Source organism: Nestor notabilis, unplaced genomic scaffold (assembly GCF_000696875.1).
Source record: "Nestor notabilis isolate BGI_N333 unplaced genomic scaffold, ASM69687v1 scaffold2656, whole genome shotgun sequence".
In the NCBI taxonomy this organism is placed as follows: domain Eukaryota; kingdom Metazoa; phylum Chordata; class Aves; order Psittaciformes; family Psittacidae; genus Nestor; species Nestor notabilis.
In genome coordinates, this window is record NW_009933159.1 from 84977 (window position 1) to 112221 (window position 27245).

The window sequence follows — 27245 nt, forward strand, 5'->3', positions numbered from 1 at the left end:
AACCCAACCCCACAAAAAATCATAACAAGAACACAACCTCTCAAACCTTAATAAAGTTATGGTGTTATTTTCAAAACACTATATAAGTTCCCTCTCTGTCTAACAGTGGTTTAACCCTGTCTGACTTCTCTTTTATTAAATCTCTTATTTTTCCTTTATGTATCCTTTTGATGTATGTCATCCATCAATGTTAGCAAGAACAGTAAATGCATTGATCTATTGCTAGCCTTGGCAACTTAAATAACACTTTATGTAAGAAGTATTGATTTATAAAATTCAGTACATGTAATTAACGTTATAACTGTCAAAAATTGAAAACAATGTTAACTTGCTGATTTATAACCCAGAGAAAATTAAGTAAAGTATCCAGATTAATAAAGTAACTCCTTTTTTTTACTATCAGATATGTCAAGTTAAGTTGTTTTCAAGAACAGTGATATGTTTTTTCCAGTTCTGGCAAGAAGAAATTATGTGTTTCATCAGTATTGTTGAAAATAATTCTATAGTCTCCAGGTATGTGTATTATCCCTGAGGTGGAGAAAGAATTCCACTTGGATCATTCTGAAAGGGCTTAGTGTAAAAGATGCAGAAATAAATGGTGATATTAGGGAAAATGAAGGTAGTCACTTTATGTGAGGTTTTCAAAGAGCCTTTGATCTGGCCCTTAATTAGTGACTGCTCTTCTGCATGAAGGTATGCAAAGGCGTATCTCTTGGTTTGCATTGTGGGGTATTATCCAGCTCTCTGCGCAAGTTACACAATGAGATACTTTGAGAGCTCTGCAAGGATCACTTTGTGCTTCAGTTTCTGACTCGAGCACTAATCAGGTGCCTGTTCCGGAGTTTGCTTAAGATGATGGGAATATATCAGTTGAGTTCTGTGAACTTTGGACTGTGCTTTGATAGCATTTTGTCCGAATTCAACATCACATAAGGATATGAACAATCCTGTCTCTGTGCAGTACAGCGTATGATTGTGTGCTTATTAACACTCTTGAATTCAGTAGCACCATTGAGATCCTTTGAATTGAGTTTGTTGAGGCAGTTATCCAGTTTATAGACCTATTTTCAGTTTTCAAGTTTAAAGGGAAAAAAAGACCTTAGAGCAGCTTCCAGTTCCTATAGGGGCCCACAAGAAAGCTGGAGAGGGGCTTTTGACAAGGGCCTGTAGTGACAGGACAAGGGGGAATGGCTTTAAACTGTCAGAGGGCAGATTGAGAGGAGATGTAAGGAAGTTGTTCTTCACTCTGAGGGTGGTGAGACACTGGCACAGGGTGCCCAGAGAAGCTGAGGCTGCTCCATCCCTGGCAGTGTTCAAGGCCAGGTTGGACACAGGGGCTTGGAGCAACCTGGTCTCATGGAAGGCCTCCCTGCCCATGGCAGGGGGTTGGAACTGGATGACCTTTAGGTCCCTTCCAACCCAAACCAGTCTGTGATTCTAAATAGAAAATTACAAGTTGCATGTAAACAAAATAACAATAGCAGCGAGGAGTGGGTGTTGTCTTCTAGAAATGTTTGTGCATGAATCATTTCCCTTTCAGCCCCCTTCATCAAAAGAGGTCTGTGTTTATATCTTCTATGGATATTCATAGCTGCTGCTTTGCTATTTAGAAATAATTCCATCCTTGAAATAATAAATAGGCGGCCTTACTTGGCTTTCAAGTATGGCAGTGCCTCTGCTGTGCCATTGTCTCCACTTGTGTTTCTGTTCTGGTACTTGCAGGCACTTGCAGCTGTTTACCTTTTTGATTTAATTTATCTTCTACAGAATAACCAGCTGAGAATGCTTCTTACACCATGGATGAGGTTGTGGAAAGCACATTAATGTTTTCATCTTTTCTGTTCTCTTAAATATTCCGTGGGGTTTCATTCTGCCTTCATACTGGTGTCAGTTGGAATATTTATTGTGTGTATATATGTATACTGATGGATAGATATCAGTGTGATCAGAGTGGCCTTGCAGTAGCTGGAGATTGTAGATTATGGAGAAGCAACAGTAGCTTCCTTTGCAGTTAAAATAATGAAGGAAATCCTGCTATATTTGGATTCTCTCTGTGAGGCGGTTTTGCCTTCCACCTGCTGTGTACCGAGATTTAAACAGTAACAACTTATTTCCTTGAGAGCTCTGCGAGTCTCTGTAAACACCACTAGATATGAAGAGAATATGAAAAGAGCGGAGGTTATGCTTTGATACCACATTCAGCCCAGAGAGGTTGTAGGTTTCTTTGGAGGTTTTGGTTTGGTTTTGATAGTTAATGGGTTCTCTTTTCTTTGCCTGCTTTGTTCGCTTCCCTGCCTTTTTCTCTCAGTACACCTGCATCTTTATGATATCCTCATGAGTATTTCCCAAAATATGTTCTGCTTAATGTAGTTCATCCTCCAAAAAGGCTGCAGAATTAAGAACATCACCTGTAGCTTCTTGATTTTTAATCTTACAGCATATATTCTGTGACTTCATGAAACTATGAATTGTGATTGATTTCTGATAAGCAACAAACCTTTCTTTTCTTTTCCCCTGACTCAACTGAAGTATTACGAGAGGCCAGAAAGTAAAACTAAAACAAGAGGTGCAGGAATTAAACAGGGAAAAAGAAACCTTAGTGGGACTTTAGGTTAATACATCAGGAGCTGCTTGAGGCTCAGTTAAAATGATACCAGCTCATTATTTTTTTTCTCCTTGGCTGAACTGCTAAAGAAATCAATTTTCAGAAAAGAATAATACAATTGCATGTGGGAAAACCTTTCTCAGGGTATTTGGGGATAACCAAGGGAGTTTTATGATGAATTTTAAATGGAGTGATGTTACCAACCCCTCTATTTTTTCTGTCAGAATCCAGGTCCTATAAAAACTCCTTTGTGCTTCTGTGGGCTCTCCTCATTTCAGCTTGGTTTTGAGTGTTTCTAATAAAACTTGAGAAATCTTTTACCTAAAGGGAATTCTTCTTCAAGAAGGATCCTGTAGTGAATGAAAGGATGGTTTTTGAATACATGACAGTGTTGGGGAGTAGATTTATGAATGCAAAGAATAGGTTATTTGTTAGGACTTTTAAGCAACCAGTGACCGTAAGTTTTTCTGTATCATAAAAAGCCTGCTCTAGCTTTTTTCTGTTGTCTTGTCTTAGCGTAATGTACAGATATGTATTTGTGGTCCATCTAAAGCTGTTTGTAGGGAAGAGAGATTGAAATACTAAAACAGGTTTTCCTGTGGCAAAGTAGTTTTGTGGTGTGTATCTTTGAATTATAGAAGTTTCAAAGGGAATGAATTATGATGTTTGTTCTTTTAAACAATACTATATATTAATGAAGATGGGAAAAACTTTAGCTCTGCTTGCATCAAGAGATGCTTAAGAATGTGCAGTGCCATGCAGGTAAATCTGCAATAGAGAAATGATGCTTCAATTGAAAAAACCATTAAAAAAACCTGAATGTAATGTCAGTGTGAAACATTCATTCTTGCCACTCGGGACTTCTATTCTACTGAGTTGATGAAAGCTAGTCATAACTATACATTATAGAAGGTTTAGTTTTCCTCTTGGGATAGCATGGAACAGGTATGCAATCTGAAGTTCAATATTTCTTCCATCCAAATCAAATATATGATTGGCAATTACCCAATAACTTACTTGCCAATTAGTCATTTGACCTATTGAAGGCGCAAGAAGTTACCCATTGAAATCTTGTCTCCCAGTGACTGTGCATTTAAAAGAAATAAATGTCACTTCTTCTAGAAATATGTAGGTTTCCTCACAGAACTTGCTGAGTCCTAAACCAATTTAATTCAATCCCCAATTAAACCTTTAAAAGCACTATCCATCAGCCTCAGCTGATACTCTATTTGCATTTAGAAATGATAGCAGAGGTATCCAGCAAGCAGCTTATCTTTCTCATCTATAGGAGGATAAAAATGGGTAGTGTGGGCTCATTTACTTGACTTATGAAATTGAGGAAGAAAGACTGATTTAAATACAGTTGCTTTAGCACTATTCCAATATAAAATCAGATACTGTCTTTGATAAAACTTCAAGAAATCCACTTTAAGGGAATGCTTTATACCATTGTGTGAAATCTTAACTGTGGCAGTATACTTGAAAAATAACCTGATATTTTAATGAAACATTCCCTGTGATGCATCAGTCCTTTCAGATTGAGGCTTAGCATGTGGTAGTAAAATGCAATTTAAATTTAATTGTTGTACTTGGTGATTTATGTCACATGTCCAAATAAGAAAATTTGAATCTCAAATATCCAATATTTTGGGTGGAATTGCTTTCCTGCAAATCAATACACTTAAAGTGACTGAATGCTCTAATGTATGTTTGACACTGTTGACAGTTTATGAATAGATCATATACTAACTTTCACAGCATCTCACCAATGCATTTGTATGTTTGAATTCAAAAGGAGATTGATTCAAATATATCTGAGTTCAGTCTGACTTCCTGGTACATTTCCCAAGATTTACTATGTAATAATGCTGAATTCTTATGCTAGATAAGCTATTGAAGTTCATTTCCACAAGAGAATACAGCATGCATCCAGAGCTAGCACATGTATGCATCTGTGTCAGGAACTAAGATAATAAGATTACAAGGTCCTTTTGAAAAGGAAAAAATCTTTTCCATATCCAAGTTGGGAATAAGAAGAAAATGGTCCTGATTCCCCAGAAGGTTGCAGTTATCAGCTGTCAATCAGTACAGAGCAGCTCAAACTCAACTCTGAAACATCAGCTTGTGAATGTCTCTCAGCTGAGCTTTAATCTGTTCTTGATGGGATTCTGCCCTCCACAGTTTGTACCTACTTTCTTTGGACTGCTGAAAAGATTCTTCCTGTCTTTAGTTTGGTTTTCCTGAGTCTAGTTTGCATTTTAATTTAACTATACTTTTGTATTACACATTCAATTCTCTAGACAGATCTTTTAAAATACTCTTTTATGGCAGTTATCATTAACCTACCTGAAGATGGCTCACATCCCTTTTCCTTGCAAAACAGGGAGAGCAAAAGCATTTCTATATTGTTGCTCTTCTCCTAGGCTGATGGCTCAGTCTCTGTATGTAATTTATTTATCTAGTCACATTTTCCTGGAAAATTCCTCGGGGATACTCTGTTCTTTATTTTTCTGTGCCGGTAGATTGGAACTTTTCATGCATATGAAGAAGGGGTGACGTGCATCATGCTTTGACTATGGACTAATAAGTTAAAGTCAATATAGGTGAATTTTTTAATAAACCAATTGTGCTTTTTGTTTGGGTTTGTTGAAAAACGTATCTCTAGTCAAAGATTTATTTTCAGTATCAGATCCATTGGGTGAAGTGAGTGATGGAGAGACAGCTGCTCAAATGATATTAGTTAGTGATTGAGCTGTATTTGCTCTGACTCTCTGATTTATGAACAGGTTAATCTACTTCTAGCATTCGATATTGGCTCACCTAAAAATGACTTAAAAGTAGAGATATGTAAGAGAGACAAATAGCAATGGCAGTGGGGATCTCTTAACCTGTTCCCAGCACCCACGACATTATTCTTTCTCTGAGTGTGTTCAGGATTACGGTAACTGATTTTCCCACCATGTAAGCATGTGATTTTACCTGAAACTGTTAGTATCCAAAAAATGCTGAGATTTCAGCAGGGTAGTTGAAATGGTTTCCCTGATGAAGATGGTGTGGTACTTCTCTGGAGTAAGGTACCTTTCCTTTTCTCAGCAGAGGTGTTGAAGATCAAATTGCATCTTTCCTTAAAATAGATTAATTCCTGAGGGACAGGACTCGAGATCTTGCAGCACCCTGTAGTAACCACAAGAGCTGTTTGATCTGACTTTGTTTTATGTATTTCACAAATGTGAGCTGTTAGAAGGCTAAGAATCATTAGCCAAACTTCGTTAGTTTATCAGAGGGTATGTTTGATGTCCCTGAGCTAGTACTCTCCTCAATTTCTGAAGTCACATTCACTCACGCTGTCCTCCTGAGTTATGTTTCCCTGGTTAACTAATGAAAATCCTGAGATTTTTGGGTTTGTTCCATTCAGTACAAAGCTGTACGGTCAGGCTGCCTTCTCCTTGTGCAGATTGCATTTTTAACTTCATGCCTGAACATGATTTTCAGGGAGAATAGAATATGAGTGAGCTCTTGGCTTTTCTGTGATGCATCTCATCATGCTAGGGCTGGGGAGAAGCCCAAAGCAGATAACAGTTGCATACAGCACCATTTTTGTATTTAAATGTCAGCATTAATCCAAACAAAAGTGTATGGGTGTTGTTGAAATAGGTCCTGAAGCTATATTATGAAATAAGATCAATGTAGGCTTTGCATGTACCAAAGAAAGAAAATAGGTGAGCTAACCTGGCAGTGTAATAGAACTCTTGCAGTTTAATGATGCGCAAAAGCAAGTCAGGCATGTTTTGGAGCAGATTTCTGGGTAATTTTGACATGTTCAACCCTATATTTTCTTCAGATTTACATAAAAATAAATCTACACTATGCTTTTGAGGATCCTAGTGAGGATGTTAGTGAGTTAGGTAAGCAGACTTCATGAGAACTTGCAGAAACTGTCTGTATGTGCCAAGGGACTGGCACCTTATCATTTCACACCTCCCTGCAACTCAGATGATTTTTTTGACATTATTATTTTTATTTTTAAATGAGTGTAGCTAAAGACCCAGAGAGGCTGAAGTATTAACACATTCAGCGTTTAGAAGTAAGCAACAGTGCATTGCATGAATGCTTGCTTTTCACTTTTTGTGTAGGCAGAAAACTATTTTAGCAAAGAATATTAATCCCAGTATTTTATTATCCCTGTTTCTAGCACTCTTTCTGTTTTTGTTAGCTTTTTGCTCTATCCTTCAAGAGAATTAAAACTTAGATGTTCTCATGGCTTCTAAACCCATGACTGGCCAAAGTCAGTCTCATCATGAGCCCTTCCTGTATTTAATTAATGAAGTGCAAGTACCTCATTCCTATTAAATGACCCCCTTGTATCTTCACTCCCATAGCCAGTTCCTCCTTTCATATATTTTTCTTTCTGAGGTGGCTTTCTTTCATGGGTCCTGCCAATTTTCCCATTTCCCTGGGATGCTCTGTATCAACTAAGCTTGTCCCAGTAGGTCCAGTTTAAAATCCTGCTTTCCATTACAGCTTAAAGGTGCGAAGCTTAGAGCACGGTGCTGTTTCGATCCTGTGTCTGAGGTGTGAGCAGCACCGTGCTGCAGAAGTGCCAAAGTCATCAGAGCTTTACTGCTACCTCTCTTCATGGAATCTTTGCTCAGTATTTTATTTTCATTTCTGCTTTCAGTGAATATTTAGTGAGCTCTGATTATATAATTGAATTTGATAAACTGATGGTATGTGATTGATGAGAAAATCAGGAATAAAAGATTAGAAGATAAAATTACTTCAAGATTACTTCAAGAGTTTAAGTAAATCTTCCAGAGAGCTGGGGTAATTTATAAAGCATGCCATATTCTTTATAAAAATATTCCTGTAGGTCTATTAAATTTTAGCTTCTACCAGAATTGGATTGAGTTTTGAGAATGATTTTCATGTAATCCGAGCATTATTGTGATACTTTAAATGGGAGATAGCTCTGAGTGGGTTGCAGCATCACTGGTTTTGGAATATTTGAGTAGCAAATGTAAGGCTGAATGACAGACTTGGGGGCAGCAATCTTTGTCTTTCAAATAAATCATTTTTTCTTGGAAAGATGTAAGTTGGAAGAAGTAAATGGATAATTCAGAGTGAAATAACGAAGGAGGTTATGCTGCTCAAGCCCTTAAATTGCTGAAAAACAGGATCAACAAATTACTTGGGTAAAGGATTATAGTGCAGATTCCACTTTTGCTGTAATCTCCCTGAATGGCTCAACTTTCTTGAAGGAAGGAGTAGTTTAACAAGCTCATTTCTTGAATGCCTCTATACTAGCAGGTAGACACCACTGGCTTTAGGGGATTCAGCACCACTGTTTCAATGGACTCTCTTACAACCCCTTCCCCTAAATACCAGCACAACTTCCTGCCACCGCCTTCCATCTCCGGAGGAAGCCTGACACCTTTAACCTTGCAAGGGTAGAATGCCTGTCTCGTAACTCCTTAGGAGACTCCCAAAAATATATGTGAAGCCTTTGAAAGGATTTAACATTTCCTCATTTGTTTAGAAATAGCCATGTAAAAAATTGCTTATTGCTCTGGGTAAAATGACTGTATTTCACTAACATCGTCTAACCCTGACTTAATTTTTTCTTTATAAGGTTTTAAAATATTGGTTGATTTTATGAGTTAGGAGAAAATGGGAATTGAGATAAGACTTATTCACAATATTTGCAGTCATTAAAACAAACAAAAAAAAAAGAGCAGCTTTGCAGAATGTAATTTTAGTCATGTAATAGAGTGGAAGAGTGCAAAAAATGTCTTAGATTTGCTAGGGACTATCTGATAGTGTGGAGCTGCTCCTGTTTTCTCATCCATTGAATTGTCATAGCTTCCTGTATATCCAATTTAAAGAAAATATTACTGATCTGCAGTAGCCCTCAATCAGTTTGTTTGAAAACAAAATCTTTTAAAATGCTGTGAATCAGAAAAGGGGCTTACCTCAAAATACTTAATTCAGTTTGTTAGATTTTGTGCAGTAGTTTATAAGTATTATTTAATGATGACGTGCTTTTTGCTGCAGAAATAACTGTATATTTCTGAAGTTGAATTCTAAAAAGTAGGAAGAGGATTTGTCAATACAACCATCAAATGTGCATGCAGCTGATGTTCAGCTTCACTGCCAGTAAATAGTTTGGTGACCTGGGATCCCTTGACCATGCTCAGCTGAAGCATCGCTGCTACCCTGGGACTGTGTGATTCGGCTGGTTATGAGCTTGTGTTGCATGGGAAGTCATAACAAATCCCTGATAAGGGGCAAAGCAAAAGATAAGAGTCTAGGGGGGCTGAAATCACCAGGGAGAGCTGTGTACCCACTGCCATCCTGATCAGCAGTGGGACCTTGGGGCACCCCAAAAGCCACTGACACCCATCACCTTGAGTTCCTTCTTCCCTAGGGCACATGGGTGCTGTCCCTTGACTATCAGCTTTATTATAGTATGTATATGACCTGTGGATTCAAAAATCTCAGTCAGCCTTGAGTGGTACATGTGGTCACTTCCCCAGAAACTGTGAAGAGAGCCTAAACGCTTTAAATAGCAAATATGAAAATACTTGAGCTTAATCCAAAATCAGATTTAAAAGAAAGATTAGCAATTTAATTGGTTAGTTCAATAGGACAATATTTGTGGTTTGTGGGGTTTTTTTATGTATGTTATATATAAAATACACACACACATGCACTGCACTTCTAAAAAGAGTGCAGTAACATCTAGCTATTAAATACTACTCTGTATTTTGTATTACATGGCTGACTTTGAATCTAACTTGTGTGTTTTATGTATCTGTGTGTATATATATATACATGCATAAAGAAGTTAATTTGATAATAGAAGGTATTTCTAAACTTGGAAGGTATTTCTAAGATTAAGTCTGTAGTTCCTACGTAGTTACAAGTAGAAACTTAACACATAAGGTATGAAAACCTTCGTCTTCCAGCTGTGACAGGGGCGAGTCTCCAGCAGGTGTAGGCTTGTAGTAAATATGTGTTTGAGTGGAGCTTTGGCAATGTACCAGTCGAGAATTTTGCTACTTGAAGTATTTTGAGCGTTTGTGATCCACGGGAGAACGACAGTTGGAGCCTACGTGTGACCCTTGAGCATTATTGAAGTACCCTAATTCAAAACCTATTAGTGGCTTCAGGTAATACAATTTAACACATTTTGGTTGGCAGTAACTTCGAAAAACACATTAATCTTGCAATTTTGTGAGATGGTTTTTTTTCCTAAACTCGTTTTTTCTGCCCAGATTCTTCATTTACCCTGAGACTTCTCCTGCTGTGATAATCATTTCCATCCAAGATTACTTTTCTATCCAAGATTATTCAAGAAATAAAAAAACCCCAAACCTTTGAGTGGATTTAATCCTCACAGAGGAAAGAGGGGGGGAACAAAAAAGCTGATAGGGCTGTTCACTGCCTGCCACAGTAGACAATGCTGAAATCCTTATCGGTGTAAACAGAAAATGTGGACAAAAGCTTGTCTGAGTGGGTACTTCTCTTCTGAATAAGTACCAAGGATTAAGATTATCAAGATCCTGTGAATTCGGATTCTCAAGGTAAGGCTTAGTTAGGAATATAGCAGTGTAAGACTTGACTGCTGAATCATGGTGATTCTTGTTTTATGATGGCCATTTTGAGAAGAAATGAGCTAAATATCGGGGGCTTATACTGTGCTCACTTAAATAGCTTACAGAGCTGTTTTCTCTTTGTATTTCAGATGATGTTGCTCCATACTTCAAGACTGAACCAGGCTTGCCTCAGATACACTTGGAAGGAAATCGACTTGTACTTACGTGCCTTGCCGAAGGCAGCTGGCCCTTGGAATTTAAGTGGTTACGCAACGACAGTGAAATAACCACCTACTCCAGTGAATATAAGTAAATAAAAACTGTATAATAGTCTTGTCTAAGTGTAATTGCAAAAAAAACCAACCCAAAACAAACACTCCCCTTTTCCCCCAAATCCCCAGTACCTCAAACCTGCTTTGTAGATACTGGTACATTGCCAGTGTTTTTTGGCATGAAAGATGACTGGGATTTGCAAGGAAATAAGAGCTCCATGAGAGAATGTCCTTTGCTAAAAATGATATTTGACAGTTCAATCTAAGGGTCCTAACACAGATTTTTTAAGTACCAAAAATGCTTTTTTTGTGGAGGTGACACCTTTCATGTATTTGTAATAAGTAGCAAGCGTATTCCTTAGCTAAATGTTCAGGCCAGGTTGGACGGAGTCTTAGGTAACATAGGTTAGTGTGTGATGTCCCTGCCCATGGCAGGAAGGTTGGAACTAAGTGATCTTAAGGTCCTTTCCAACCCTTACTCTTCTATGATTCTATGTATGATGTGCTACTCGTCCTCGAATGAAGATAAGCTTAATGGGACTATTCTTTTCAATAGAATCTAGAAAAATGTGGCCCATCTTAAATTGCATATGAAACTTTCAGTTTTACTTCTGAGAATGTGAAAATTTTATCTTCTATTTTAACAAACTGTTCTTCTGTAGTTGTGGACTTTGCCTCCAGGACCTCACTGACTCCCTTCCCATTCCACAAGGCATCCCATCATGGAAGAGAAAAAACATACTGGGGCTAATCAGAGCTGTGTTTTTGCTGACAGGCAGCAGATGGCTGGCCAAATATCAAAGTTCAAACCAGCCAAGTGTTATCTGCTTTTCTTTTAATGGGAGCATTAATTGTCTCTCCGTTATGCATTTGGCAATTTTCATCACCTTACAGCAATTTAATATTTATGCAACTTATTTGGTGCTTTGAAATTTTGTTGAAGTTATCCAGTGAATTCAGAAGTTAGAAGGTGCGGGTATGTGACAGACAGAGCCCTTGTATAACATTTGTATCTTTAGCCAACCAAGTTAGATAACACACTTTCATGATTACATTGCTTTAGGAGGGGAAAAGTTGTGCTCCATCATGATAGACAGAAATTATAGTATAGATTAGTATAAAAATGCAGATGATATCAAGTTCTACATTGTTACACAAGGTAGTCAGTAATTATTTTTCTCAGATTTTCAAAATTGTAACTAACGTTAATTCTATTGTTGATATTATTTACATTTTTAGAGCAGAAGGGAAAAAAGTCCCTTACATAACATGTTAAAACTCTTTTTGTCATCTAGCACATCAAGTATTTAGCAGTTTCCAACCAAATGTACAGTTCTGTGTGAACTTTACTAGAAATTAAAGACTTGATTTAGATGAGACCACTTAGTCCTGAGCAATTGCATCTATTAATGCTTGCTGTTTTCAAGCCTTGAAATCCATTGATACCTCAAAATGAACCATACACACATTTAGAAAAGATTTGTGAATACTTACTAGAAAATAAAAAAATCTCTAATAGCACAATTAATCACAGAAGGTTTGAACGTCACTTTGTGTAAATGCCACTTGTTTTGATCAACAGTACAGTCTGTTGCAGCTTCTTGGTAGAAGGAGCTGACAACAACTCTTAGCCATGTAAGATGCTGAGAAAGTAAGACAAAGAAACGGTGTGGGAGGACAAAAAACATGGAAGTAGAATCAGCAACAAAGCAAAGGTTAGAACTCAAGCTTTGTAGATGTGCTAGTCACTGAGAGACTCACATTGCACCAGAGTAGGAGAAACCCAAATAAGAAAGTGTGACAGTTTGCAGCTAAGGTCAGAATGCCGTGATATTTCTTAAATTAGTGCATCCTAATGCAAAATGAGAATTTAACTGTGTATTGCAGTATAAGTTAGAATCAGTGTATTGGACACACCTTTCCCAAGCTGTCTGTATACAAGTACCTTGTTTCTTATCGTTGGACTCTAATTTGATCTAGTGAACGTCAGGTCATGATACAAACTACATTTATTAATTTTGAATTTTTTTATTTTTCTTGGTTTTATTTCTCATTTCATCTGCTGCAGAGGTAGATAAGAAGATAGAAAACTACTGGTTTATAATAGTGAAGTAACATTGATAGAAATATACTAATAAAGAAGTTGCAGCCCCTCTACTATTATACCACAGCCAAACAGGGTTTTGATTCTACAGAGATGCAAAACTTGAAACTTTCAAATAGGATTATCTGGCATAGGTTCATTAGGATGGAAGAAAGGAAGGAAAAGATAGGCTTTAGATGTAAAAATTCCAGTTGCAGAATTTAAACTTTGACCCCATAATAGTTTGCTCTGCAGTTCTTCTGCCTAAATACTCTCTTTAAATGCATGAATCTTACCAGTGTGACTTCTGCTGCAATTTAAATCATCAATATAAGATTTTTTTGTAATTGATATTACTTCATGTGTCTCAGTTAATGTCTATATTGTGACAGGCCAAAAGTATTGAAAGATTCTTATAACATACCATGTGAGGAAAGAACTAATTGGAGTTTTTGCATTTTGACATTGGTGACCCTGAGTGAACAGCTTTTCCTTGCATAACGATGCTGATGATGTGCACAGCCTGGCTTTTATAGTGACTGTGCATACCCTAGTTTGTATTAAGAATTTATAAAACCACCTTATAAATTCTTTGTGATCTGAGACACATGTAATGAAAGCAAATCAATATTGCTGACTGCAGTAGCAACTTTGGTTATGTCTATAAGTTAAGAGTCTTTAAAGTTAAGGCAGTGACTTTGTTTCCCTCCCCTCTTTGTTTTCATTTGAATTAAGATCCGCACCCGGATCATGTCTTCCATGTTTGCTTTTGTGGCCTGAAGATACCGATTTCTTTAAGATTAAGCAACTAAGGTCATGTCTAAGCAGCAGTACACTTTCCTCCCAAGCTTCTTAAAAGGATCTGGTTATTACATTTGTCTTTTGAACATTGGACACTTTTAATTTTATTCTGTATTAAAAGATGTTAGATCAGTTGTTGCATAAGTCCCTTAAAAATTTGAATAGATAATAAGTTATATGACTATCTAATTAAATACTTTTGGTTTTAGTTCTGTCTTCACTATCATGGCTATTAAAAACCTGTAGCCTAAAGGTTCACTTTTAACTCTTAGAACATTTAAAATTAGGGTGTAAATTTGAAATTCAGAGTGAAATGTAAGTGTTAGCCACTTCTTCTCCTTAGATGTTTGATACCACTTCATCCTTAAACTCTAACTCATTGCAGTCCTGGTGATGGAGCACGTTACGCTCTGGAAAACTTCCCTTGAAGCTTTCTTTTACGCTTGTCACTCTACATCTTTCTATGGCAACTTTCTAAACAGCCAGTTTCTGGTTGACTGTACCATTCAAAACAGGGAAACTGGTCTGACTTTCTGAAGTACTTGAAGAGATCCTCAGAAACTTTAAGTAGCCTCCTGACATCTGTAAAATGGGAAGATCTTCTATCCTGAAAGTTAGACTGTAGACAAAAATAAAGCAAAATCATGTCTTCTTGCTGTAAAAATGGTATTAGTCTTTGACAGAAATTAATTCTGTGAGGTAGGTCTTCTTTTGAATTTAGAAAGCACTATTTGTATCCTTTTTAGCATATCAGACAATATGTAGAAGGATGAAAGTGTAGCACAAAAAGCAGTATTTTGACTGTTAGGTCAATAGAAAAGCATATTTAAAAAAATAATCAGACAGATGAGGTACATAAAGACTATTTAAATTGTAAACACAGACATTCCATTAATACCTGTTCAGTTCTTGCCGAGGTTTGCAACTTTCAAATTAGTCTAAATAATGTAAATATATGTTGTATCTCTTTTTTTAATACTTCTGTTACTTAATTCTTCTGATTTTGCTTGCCTTCCATGCACACTGTTACCCAGTAGATCCACTGAGAAGCCGAGAGCTCAGTAGGTTTGGATTGTCTTGGTGGAATTCCCAACGTAGATGGGATTTTCACTTTAGATTTTTAAAAGATTTTCTTCAGGCAACATATTAAGAATGTTTCCTGCTAAAACATTAGTAAGTCAGAAAAGAAAACTAAAGTAGGACACTTGTGATCCAATTGATTTGTTTTGTCATAGTGGCAGGAAAAACTAACTCTGCGTTACTGTCTTAGTACAGACGAAGACCAAAGAAAGAAGCCTTTAAATTTGGCTCTTATTTAACAGACAAACAGAGGGACAAATGTTAGCCACATACAATACTAAATCACCTGTTTTCTCACTCTGTTTCTTACAGCATATTCATTAGGCAAGAGACATCATGGCTAGTCTAGAGTTATGTACTCCCTGCCAGCAAGTATTTGTGTGCTTATGGTTGGGTTTGCTGCAACTCCCAAACAAATTGTCTTTTCTGTATCTTCTCAGTACAAATTGTCATAATCACTGGCAAAAATTGGCAAGTTGCTCCAAAGGGGGTCCTGAGGAGTCAGCTTAGGCACACAGACAGCACAATTGCCTTTGATTCCTATACTCAGGAAGCCAGGGTCTCCTAGGAGTCACACTAGATGCTGAAGTGTGTCCATGGTGTTGGGTTTTGTTTTCATTCACTGCATTTGGTTGTCTGACCTATTTACTATAGTGTATTTGATTCTACATATAATGCAGTGATTATAGTCTTCATTTATCACTTAAACTAGATTTCTTCTACCTTCTTTGGTTTTATGCTGTCTGATCCTGTTCAGATACTAAGCTCTGTATGTGGGTGTGTATAGTGTATGAGGAGAGATGATCTCTTTTAGTGGAATTAAATTTTGAAGATTAAAATTCAGCACTTTCATTTTTCCTTATCTTCTCATAAAGACCTTCATTAATCCTACCATAATGTCTCCACAAGGTGACCAGGGGAATATGTGCTTTGATTAATATTTGTTTAATGCAAGATTATCTATATTATTCGTTTGCTTTATTCACATGAAAACTGTGCCTATCAGCTTATTTTCATGTTGAGTAATCAGATATAGTTGAACGAGGAAGGTGGACATGAGTGGACTAAGTGACTTTAAGCACAATGAAGGGCAGAACAGGTCCAGCATAGATTGCCCTGTCTCTTTTCTAGTACTCCTTTGAGTTACAGTAGCTGCACAGTGTAGTAACCATCTTTTTTTCCATTGGAAAGCTTTGATGTTCCTTGCAAGTCTTCGTAATGCCTATGTTTAGATTGCAGTTGTTTTCTGCCACCTCTGAACAAATTACCAGGCAGCTTTGCCGTAAGAAGGAGGGTAGATGAAATATACGGAAAACGTTTAAGTCTATATTTCAAGAGAATTTGTGGAGAACTAATTGGTATTTATCAAATTGAGATCTTAAGACTGAAAGGTATTTTATGCTTTTCAAGTACTCTTTTTTCTCCTGTATAGTACAGACTGTATGGTAGCCAAAGACCAGAGATGATATGAGAATGCTGTTTGTGAGAAAAAATACAATAAGCATTTGGGACAACGTGTAAAATATTTGAGGAGAAATAAGGAACACCACATAAAGTAGCATTGATCTGCCTTTAGGAGGAAGTGCACTATAATTCTGCATTTTGTCTTACAGGTACATCATCCCAGCTCTGCAAAGGTCTGATGCTGGCTTTTATCAGTGTGTCGTACGGAACAGGATGGGGTCATTGCTGCAAAGAAGAGCTGAAGTTCAAGTGGCATGTATGTTTGAATGGAAGTTGTTCTGTCATTCTTTAGTTAACCAATTCATTTGTGGGTAAAAAAGCCAACATACCAATAACATTTGCTATTCTGAAAAGTTATTAGATACCATTTTTCATACATTTTTAAATTATTGCATCCCAGAAGTTCTCTTCTGGGAAACAGTTCAAAGCGCTGCAACATTAAGTCTTTAGAGCAAGCTCTGAGCCGTTCAAAGCCATCAAAATGAGATCATTTGGAGATAGCTGTAGCATGAAAAAACTATTATACCTTTCCCTGAATACACTGGGATTAAGAAAGGCCATATAGCACAAAACAAACAATCAATCAAAACAACAATAACAGCAACAAATAAAAGCCCAGAGGACAGCAGAGGATATCTGAAAGAGAACTGTGTGGTGAAGATAGCTCCATGAAGATTTCGGTTCACAGTCTTTGCGATACAAAATAAGCAGTTGCTTCGCAATAAAACCCTTGCTAACTACAAACTTTACACTGAGAGAGGGAAGATTTAGGTGAGATATAAGGAAGTTGTTCTTCCCTCTGAGGGTGCTGAGGCACTGGCACAGGGTGCCCAGAGAAGCTGTGGCTGCCCCATCCCTGGCAGTGTTCAAGGGCAGGTTGGACACAGGAGCTTGGAGCAACCTGCTCTAGTGGAAGGTGTCCCTGCCCATGGCAAGGGGCTGGAACTGGATGAGCTTTAAGGTCCCTTCCAACCAAAATCATTCTATGAAAATTTATACCTCTGTTCTCAGCACCTTTGTGAACAAAACCCTCCAGTGTTTGTACTGTGTTAATTTGGACTATGCAGAATTTTTTAGTTGATCTCTAGTTTGGTATCTGACTTGCATTTGGAAATGATAAATTGATTTGCTCAGAGGTTAGTGCTAGTTAACATGACCTAAGAAATGATCATATACTCCAATTTTCTTTTTTCAGTTAACACATAGGAGATATAATCCAAATAACTTGTGTGGAAATAATAATGGAATTAGGACTTATTCTTTTCTCAAAGTAAAAACATAATATTAAAAAGATAGATTTGTATAGTGTATGTAAGCAATCTGATGCATCTATCAAATTTCTCTTCCTCAGGGTCAGTAACTGGAAATTCAGTAGTAGTCAACATCACTTGATAAGTGGAATTTAGGTAAATTGAATTGTTTCTTAGAAACCCAATTGCAAGGAACTGATTCAAGTTAATTACCGTGTCATGAGCGAAATGACATGGAATTTCCTGTGTTTTAATATAGAAACAGTTACAAACGATACTATATAAGTTTTGGTTTCATGTTCACCAGTTTACTGTATTACAGTATGTTATGTATCTGTAAGGTCAGTAGTGTCAATGCTTTGATGTTTGATTTCTCAGTGGTACTATTTCAGAAATGCTGGGAGCTAATGTCAATGTAAACTGCTGCTAAAAGGGTATTTTCCTCCCCTGCCTCCTATCAGCCCTTATGCCCCTGCTGTACACACCTTCTCATGATCTTGTGCTCACTCTGGTGTGTTAGACCCTTACAAGTGCTTTTCTGAATAGTCTTCCTCTGTTTTAAGTGAATTAGATCAGGTCACAGAGGATTTAGTGAAAGCTGGTGCAAGTGACCGTAACTGTAGTGGGATGGGGCACCTCCAGCAAGGTTAGAAGGGGAAGATGGAGCTGGGGAAGGTGTGGGTGGGATACTTCTCGTTCTGCAGCAGTAAGCCATTAGATTAGCCTAGATTCCTCTGGAGTTGAATCTACAGGTGTGGTTTCGGGGGACAAAGGCTCTGGTAGCAGTACCAGAGAACAATGTACCCATTTTCTCCTCCATCCCACTAATCGTTCCCGCTCTCGTATTGCAATGGAGCACACTATCTCTTCAGGCTCAGCAGGAAAACTTGTTCGTGCAGCTGTGAACTGAGAAACTTCTCCAAAATTTAAAACCAGCAACAATTATTTTGTAGGGTTTGTTAAAACTGTTCCTTCCCCCCAGTCTGATTCCCTGTGCAGCTGTACCAGCACTTGTACTAGTGGAGGGAACCGTTCCTGAGGAAGTACTTGTGGGAACAATAGTGAGAAGGAGGTGCAGAAAAGCTTTACCTTGATATTGCAGCTAAAGAGTTTGGTGTCCTGAAAAGACAGCTTTATTTCCCTCTGAATGAGGGAAAGATTTGCAATGAAGTGTTTTGTTTCTCCAGGCTTTTGTGGGTGTGCATTTGGTTGTTCTTGAGAGAGAAAGAAGCGTCATTGTTTACTTCAGTTTTAATTTCTTCCCATTTAATTTGTAGTTCTGCATTGTTGAACAAAGCTAAAAAGCTCTCTTTGAAGACTTCTGTGTCTGAATTAAGCAGTATTTATTTCATAGAATGGTTAGGATTGGAAGGAACCTCTTTATTTTCCCTGATAAAGACATTGAGACAAAGCAAAGCAGATCTTATGTGACTTAGGGGAGACCTTTGATCTTGAACCTCTAGTGACATATATGGCTTTTGTATTGAAACTTCTAAGTCAGACGTGCACTTTATTCCTGCAGGTTGTGTTCCACAAGTTTTAAATACCCTCTTTCTCCTCTACCCAGGGTAGCTACTGATACCATTGTTTTCTGAATTCTGACTTTTTTTGATCTAAATCTGTTGATTTCAGCTGTGTGAATATAATGAAGTACCTGATATTTTACCATGTTTTACTTTTTGCTTATTCTTGAAAAGTATCAGAAAGCAACATTCCAAGGGGTTACTAAATCGTCTTACCCAGTCATCAAGAGTTACAGGGAACTGTATGTTAGATATTACCCTCAGACGGGTCCACAGGAACTATTTCTGCTGCTGGTTAAAGGATGCTTTCCAGTACACTTAAGAGAAGAATTGAAAGGCACAATTCTAACGTGCATTGAGCAAGATCTGAGGTGTTTTCTGTGTCCTAGATCTGTGAAGTAGCAGGGAACCTATTCAATAATTAAAAAACTCTTCTCAACATGCGCTAACGTATTATTTAACTGAATGGGAACAGCTATTTGTGAGAAAACTGCTGGGTAAATCTTAATTACAGAATGGGCTTAAAACCTCTTGGATTGTGAAGACTAAAATAATCACGTGACAGTGAAGTTAATTAGATCCACCTACGCGGTTTGATACTTCTTTTCAAGTAGGTGATCTGATTACAGTTGTAAGAAATACGGAGCAACAGAGGAAGTACAATGCTGATTATGTCTGAATAAATAACTTGAAAATCACAAAGATGATTAAAGCTTCTTTAAAATACCATGTGTTTTTAATTTCTGCTCTTGTTCTGTCTCTTCTCATCTCCTGCCATCACAGACCTCATAGTAATCTTCTATGTTTCAGTGTCCTTTGCATCCCTGTCTGCAACAGAGAACTAGTAGAGAACCCTATGCTCCTTAGAAAAGATAAAAAGGGAATTCAGTGGCAGACATGGGAGCAGTTGTCTGTGTGTCTCAGTTTTTTGGTTTAAAGCAAATTAAAATGCATAGAAGTTCTTTGGATGGTGAATAAGTAGGAGCCTAGAGCGCTGTTTATTTTAATGGATAGGAATGTGATACAAAAGGCAAAAGAACACCAAGAAGACATTCACTGGATTTTTGCAAGGACTCCATAGGTACGTGAACTTGTCTCTGAAATAAAACCTTCAGGGACAGAGGTTCTACAATAGTAGTTTTCTTTCTTCCATTAAGATTTTTGTTACAAGCTGCTCTTTAATTCTACAGATGCCTCTGTAAATGTCAGAGACCTGGATGCACTATTTAAATTATAGTGTAGTGCCAGAAGAACTAATAGCTACCAACATGACTAGAGACTTGCTATTTTGGTTTCCATTTGGCTAGAGTGGATTACCTGCATAGCTCTGATTACACCCTGGTATGACTATAAGCAACACAGCTGTTTGTCTATCTGTGTAGCTATGGATAAAAGCATTAAAAAGCCAGAAGTGACTAAAAATCGGTAAACTTATATACACCATTCCTCTGCATTGCAAAGGAATTTCTTTTATATTGTGCAAGGATTTATTAAACAAATGGATTTATTAATCAAGGGTTTATTAAAACAAAACAAACCTTCATTAAAATGTCATTTTCAGTTAAAACCATTCCCTTATTGCAAAAGAACACTGAGGCCGTGCTGGCTGATGCACGTCTGGCTTGCACTAGCAGCACTTGGATTTGCCTTATGCCATATATTCATCCAAATCTGTATTAATCAAAACTGTTTCATGACCTCTAGTGTCATATTGACTAATTATAGCAATGCCAATGACTGTTGTAAAACACATTTATTTTTCTCTGTCCACTGAAAGGAAATGTGGAGAGAGACAATAACTTCTAGGACTCTTAGCATAATTCCTTTTTTTGCAGACATGGGGAACTTCCTGGACACAAACCAGAGAAAGACAGTGACTGAAGGACAAGCTGCAGTTCTAAACCTCCTACACATACTCAGTTATCCAAGACCACAAGTGACATGGTTTAGAGACGGGCACAAGATTATACCAAGCAGCAGAATGTAAGTCAATTTAAAGCTTAAAATACCCCCACCCTAAAATATGATTAATTATATTTGATAACACAGCTTACACTTTAAGTACACTAATTAAGCTTTAAAGAGAATAAAGTAGTTTTGTTCATACTAAGTTTGAGATAAATTACTATTTTAAGACCATCTCTGAACTTCCTAAGCAGTTTGACAAAATAATTCATGTGGTTTTAATGGTCCTGGTGCAGCATAAGGCACTAGATAGGGGGAATGTCTGTGCTTCCTTCACGCTATTCATTTTCATGATACATTTTGGAAAAGTAAATGCTTATCTCTCAATTACGTTTACTTGAATGGACTAACTTAATGAATACTGAGATTTTTCTCCTTTTAATATATGTCTGTGTTTTTTTACTTAGAGTTTTGCTTAATGCTATTTTCCTTATGATGAAATTCTAAATATTGATTATTTTTTCATTATCTTTTCAGCCTACAGTGACAGTTTTATTTCTTTGTGACTCATTAGCAGCTCACCCTCTAATGGCACAGTACTTGCACTTTGATTAGTTATTATCTCAAGGTGTGCTCATTTATCCTTTCCTGAAACAGTTAGGAAGCCATCCTGTGTTTTTAGCTGCACAGTTTTATTTAGAGACTGAAGGGGTTAGCTGCAACATTAAAAACTGGAGATAAAATCTTTTTTTACTTGCCTAATTTATTAGGAAGCTGTTGAAATGCCATGAATGTTGGTGCTTATTTATATCCGTGTGCTATATTTTCCTGTATTCAAAGGGATAGACGTGCTAGCAACTGACGGTAATGGGATATTGCTAAGTTCCAGAAGGATGGTGAGTTTTCAAGAGTTTAGATTAGAAAGGGAAAACTCTTCTTGGATTTTCACGTTATTGATCTGTACTGTATATTTTGCTGCTGTTTATGCGCATTTTTTCAACCTGAAAGCCGGTATTCCAGCCTTTTTGAAAGTCTTAAAATTAGTAGTGCAGGGATGTGAAGAAGCTGTGTAATAATTTATGAATAATTTAATAGTAATTTGATGGGAAACAGCTGGAAGATGAAACAATGGGTTTCTGGGCAATCTCTTGAAGAGAGCTAAGTGACAAATCCTGAGTTACTAACCATTAAGAATCTACTTCCTCCACTCCTGCAAATTTACTTTTGTCAGTGATGAGAATATACAAATCAGAAACTTGCAGATGGGGACTAAAGCCTGTTATCCAGGTCGCAAACAGTTTCGTGGGAACTTTTGCAAAGGAACAGAGTGGAGTGACCTAAGCAAGCCTGTGTTTCTGACAATGAGATTTGTCTGAGTTCCTTTGCAGTTTGGGAAAATTGCAGGTAGAAATGTCTGTCACGTGTCTGTTAATATACAGTCCTAATTTTCGTATGCTATACTTCACTCTTACTTCTACCCTATTGGGATTATTGGGGTAAAATCAATTGTAACTCATGGCTCTGTGGTAATGCTTACAATGGGAAAACCATAAAACTGTTCTATAGGCGCGTGAAATATGGCCAAAGGTTTCCACATATATTTATTTCCCTGGTCAGAAATTTTGTCTGAAATGAATTTGAGGACATTTGTCCAGCCTGTGTAGGAATTTCCAGAAACTTTTGCAGTAGAAGTACATGTGCTGAAAGTATGAACCTCCTGTATGTTTGATATATACTGTGTAGTAAGCCTGATAAGTTCAGGAAGTGATGGATTTATGGTGCACATCTCAATCATCAGTGTACACTCTATGTGCAGTAGGTCTGCTGCTCTTTCAAAGTACTGGAAAAAACATATAGCATCCACTCACATATTGCTGTCTGTGAAATTCTGGGAGTATGGCAGTCCTATAAATACAGAAAACCTGAGACATGGAGAGGATGCATTTAAAACTGAGAAATGTAAAAGTATCATAGGAGAACTCTTGTCATCTGTGGAACAAGTTGTGCCTTTAACATGTTTTCTGTACACAAAGAGGTGTATCAATTTAACTGATCAGTTTAGCAGGCGATCCAGTTAGATTGATGCATCACTTTACCTGGATCACCTCCTAAACTGATCAGTTAAATTGATACAAGCACCTTGTATGGATGCTCCTTAAACTGATTAAAAGTACCTTATATTGCTAAATCAATGTAAGGCTTTTTTAATGCTCTTAAACAAGCTTAGAATGATTTGTCTAAATCAATCAGTCTGTCAGCTGTAATAATGATTTCTAAGAGTGACGTTGCTGCAGTGTATGTATACTGAGGAAATAAACAGTCCTAAAAATGAGGTCAGTAGTGGTGGTTATGGTACAATTCCTTCAAATAGCTGGTCAAGTTGACACACACTTAGAAGTCTTAATGTACGTGTACTTAACATTGGACCACTTCTATGCCATAGTAATGATCCTCATGCTTATTTACACAGAGCTACTGTCACCACTAGAACAAATTCATTTCACTGATGTGGAAACAGAGACTGTGCTGGGTTGTCCTTATGGAGGAAATATGAAAGATTAAAGTAAGGACTAGTCCTGAGAAAAATAATTCTTAACATGCTTTGAGGAAAGTCATTTAATTGGCTCTGCAGGAGGGTTTCCCTAACAGGTTTAAGGTAATAAATGCTGTTGTCTTTCTCCTTCACTGTTTATCAGTATTTCGGATGTTTATGGGGAGGGGTTCTGCCAGCTATTTGGCTTTCCAAAAGTTGTGTATTTCCAGGGCGCCAAGATAACAGAATTGCTGAATTGTCTATATGTATTATTTTAAAGATACTTTACAATATGTCAAGAAAGACTCCTACTTGTTCTTTGTGTTTTCTAATAATTGTTTATACGTGTTAATACAGATACCAGTCCTAACAAATCATAGAATCACAGAATGTTTGGATTGGAAAGGACCTGGACCTGAATGTTCACCCAGTTCCACCCCCTGCCATGTGCCAGGATACCTTCCACTAGACCAGATTGCTCTACACTCAGTTCAACCTGGCCTTGAACACTGCCAGGGATGGGGCAGCCACAGCTTTTCTGGGCACCCTGTGCCAGCATCTCAGCACCCTCGTCATGAAACATTTCTTCCTTAATCCTAGTCTAAATCTACCCTCTTTTAGTTTAAAACCATTACCCCCTGTCCTGTCACTACAGGCCCTATTCAAAAGTTATTCCCATCTTTCTTAGAAACCCCTTTTAAGTATTGAAAGGTCTCCTTGGAGCCTTCTCTTCTCCAGGCTGAACAAGCCTGTCTCTCTCAGTCTCCATAGGAGAGGTGCTCCAGCCCTCGGAGCATCTTCGTTGCCTCCTCTGGACTTGCTCCAACAGCACCACATCCTTCTTATGTTGGGGGCCCCAGAGCAGGCCACAGGACTTCTCTGCTCTCCCACCAGAGCAGATACTCCTGAATTCTGATGACTAGGTGTAAAACCCCTGTAATTTCCTGTTTCTCTTACTAATCATTAGTAAACACTAAAAAGTGTCAGTTGTTTAGGCTGGGGAAAAAAGAAGAGATTCTGTGGCTAGGTTAAGTTTCACCTTTTTTGAGTCAGAATGGTTCCTACTCTGTGAGACTGCATCATGGCTGTGATATTTTCTGTGAGAAAGTTTCCTTTGAGACATAGGCTTTTTTTTTTTAAGCTGCATATTCTGTTTCATTTAACTGCCAGTGTAACTCATAGTCGAATTTGGTAGCAAATAGCTATGTATTAATTCCCATCTTAGTGGTTCTGGTGCTGTAACACTTTGTTAAAGCCGCTGGATAAAAACAAGAATAGCATGCCAAGTTCCTCCTAGATGAGTGGGCATGTATAGTCAACAAATTCCTGTATAATATATGAATGTGAAGCAAATGGCCTGCATATACTCATGGGGTTGTTGTTACAGTTTATGACTTAAGGCAACTAACAAATCTGCAGCAGAGCTAGTGTGACATGATGGTGTGTATTTAAAAATTTAAGGCTTAAGGTTTTCTCCCCTTCACTTAGTACAGTGGGCATGTCTATGAAATCTGGCTTTTGTTCTTTATCTGTCACCTCAGCTTCATATTTTAAAGAGGTGTTTCGAGATCATCAGAAGAAAGCTACATGCTAGAAAAGTATGAAGTGGAGAATCGGAGAGAAGACCAAAAGATCAAGAGCAAGAGAAAATAAGCAAGGAGAGGAGTTAGGGCTTGGGATGGTTTTTATTACTACCTTACGTGAGAATTTCCCAAGCAGTTTTAGGAAGGACTTCACATTACACCTAGACAGATGAATGTTTTCCAAATACATCAGCAGCCTAATATGGAATTACAACTGCACTATTATCCAGGGCCTTGATTGATGGGGTGATTTAACCTGTTTCCCCTCATATCTTGCAGAAAACATTAGCCTCTTGAAAGGTAACTACATCAAAAGAAATTGCTACTCTGAGATGTCTAGTCTTCAGCTTGCTTTGCCTCGGAGTACTTCACTGGACTTAAAAGCAGAACACATTTAATTTTCTTTACACGAGGCGTGTACAGTACCTTGGAGAGGCACAAAGGACAGTAGCACTGTCAAGGTCTACAATTGCCTTTCACTTGTGGTATTGAGGAGTGAAATTCCTAGTGCTCTTAGAGGATTTTGTTACCTTTTGCTGAGTGAAGGATTTTTTCACTGAAAAGGTTCACTCTAGCTGTCAATTCATTTATCGCTGCCTTCTTTGAGAAGAAAACTTCTACTATGAAGACATTATTACTGTCTTCATTAACTTTCTTACAGTGGAACTATTCTTTTCCCCCTGTTATGCTGCAGTTAGATGAATATTAACACATGTCTTTTGTTACTGGAATTATGTCGGACACAAACCAGGAAAGTTAGTTTTCCATTTTCATGGCAAGGCACTTCTGGGCTGTCCCTTTCAGCTGGGTGGACATTTTGTCACTTAGTTAACTGTTAATGAACCAAAACACTTTACAAATGCACTTCATCCCACTAGTATTTAAACCACGACAACAGGGAAGATGAATTGCATTGCCTTTCGGTACTCATAAAAGCTTAATATCTATTTTTTGCAGTAAGAACAATTCATTATGCATTTGAATGTGTGTGGTCATTACATTACACATTCATTACATTATTTAGTCTCCTATAGAGACTAAATGTGCTGACAGATTGTGGAATGAAAATATGTTATGCACAAGCAACTGACAAATAAGACTTGCTGTGCCTTTGAACACTCATAATACCTTGCAAATAAGCAAGGCTGGTGCAGATTTCCTAGCCATTTGTTAAGGTAAAATTGTAACTACATTAATGACAATGTCAAAAAAAGTAGGTGTAGCTAAATAGGCTTTAAAAGATGAGAAAAAATTAAAGTACCCACGGATACAACAGATATACAACAGATTTGGGGCCAATACTAGCACTAGATTAGGTTTTGCCTTGATGATAGCAGCTCACCATGTGCCATGTATATATTTTTCATTTTAAAACGAACACCACTTCATTTCTATATGGGCAGTTCTAGTGCCAGCAAAGCAGTTCTCAACAAATACCAGCCTGTTGTACAATTTGCGTTAGTTGCACGTAATTACTTTTCACATACACTGGATAATACTTTAATTAAACTTGTGATGATTATCATTAGTGAACAATAAATTCAGAGACTGTCAGCTCTGCAGTGTATTAGCTGAGCAATACTTTAAGAAGAAGTTTGCAGTCCTAAGTCTGCTGACATTGTGGAGTGACACCTCTCAGTAGTAAGAGACATGACAAAAAACCCTACAAGCTGGTTTCATCTGTCCGTGCCTTTTACAGGCTCCACGTTAATTTTAGACTCAGTACCTAAAAAAGAAGACTATTTTGTAGAATTACTTCCTTACACTGAAATTCATTAGTACCTATTATTCATTTATTTAATCAAATGTCTGCGTCAAGTAATTTCAATTTGAAGGAACAGGCAGCACTAGGAATCATCTTACATAAATTTTACTGTTATTCCCAAGGCCCATATGCATATGAAAGACTGTAGGAATCATCTCTTCAAGTACTCAGTTTGAGTAGTCCTGGATGCTGTCAGTGGACTGTTTAGAGTGTTATTGCCTGCTGTGTTCAGTAGAGGAAAACGTTAACACCTCAGGGTAAGCAAATCCCAGGATTATTTTCTAAAGCTGTTTGACTTGTCTGGATTCAACCTCACCGTTTTTCTCTCCGCTCATAATTTGTTTGCCACAGGTTTTAAACATGTCTTTCAAAAATTAGTTTATTCAGACCTCTTAACCTTCAGGGTGAAATCTCATGTGTTCGTTAGATTAAGAGAGAGGAAGACCAAGTCATATTTGGGGAGCATGTATGCAGTGTGTGGAAGAGCAACACGGCCCATCACAGGGTGCATGAGGGATAGTAGAAAAAACTTGCTGCCAAAGAACATGCCCTTAGCAAGGCTTACTTGGAAGAGGATTCCTCCCAAGAGAGGCACTGATTAGATGCGAGGCACATTTTGGGATTTGACCAACATGTTTCATTACAAATTTGGACCACAAACCACAGAGGGGTTTTTAATGTATGCCTTTCTCATAAGCCAGGGGAAGTTGCTGCCACTATCCTAGTCACTGTAAAATCCATCTTTCTGCTAAACACCCCCCCCCCCCCCCCACCCACCACACCACC

At 37.7% G+C, this 27245-nt stretch overlaps 1 protein-coding gene across 1 annotated transcript in view; it reads left to right on the forward strand.

Moving 5' to 3' along the window:
• Positions 1–6446: 6446 nt before the first annotated feature.
• LOC104407439 (protein sidekick-1-like) overlaps positions 6447–27245 on the forward strand; it is a gene marked incomplete at both ends in the record, with an annotated part of 82906 nt that continues 62107 nt past the window's right edge. Inside the window, 4 exons of the mRNA XM_010016723.1 lie at positions 6447–6510; positions 10350–10509; positions 16050–16156; positions 20509–20656. Coding sequence (XP_010015025.1) covers positions 6447–6510; positions 10350–10509; positions 16050–16156; positions 20509–20656 — 479 coding nt within the window. The remainder of the gene's footprint in view (positions 6511–10349; positions 10510–16049; positions 16157–20508; positions 20657–27245) is intronic.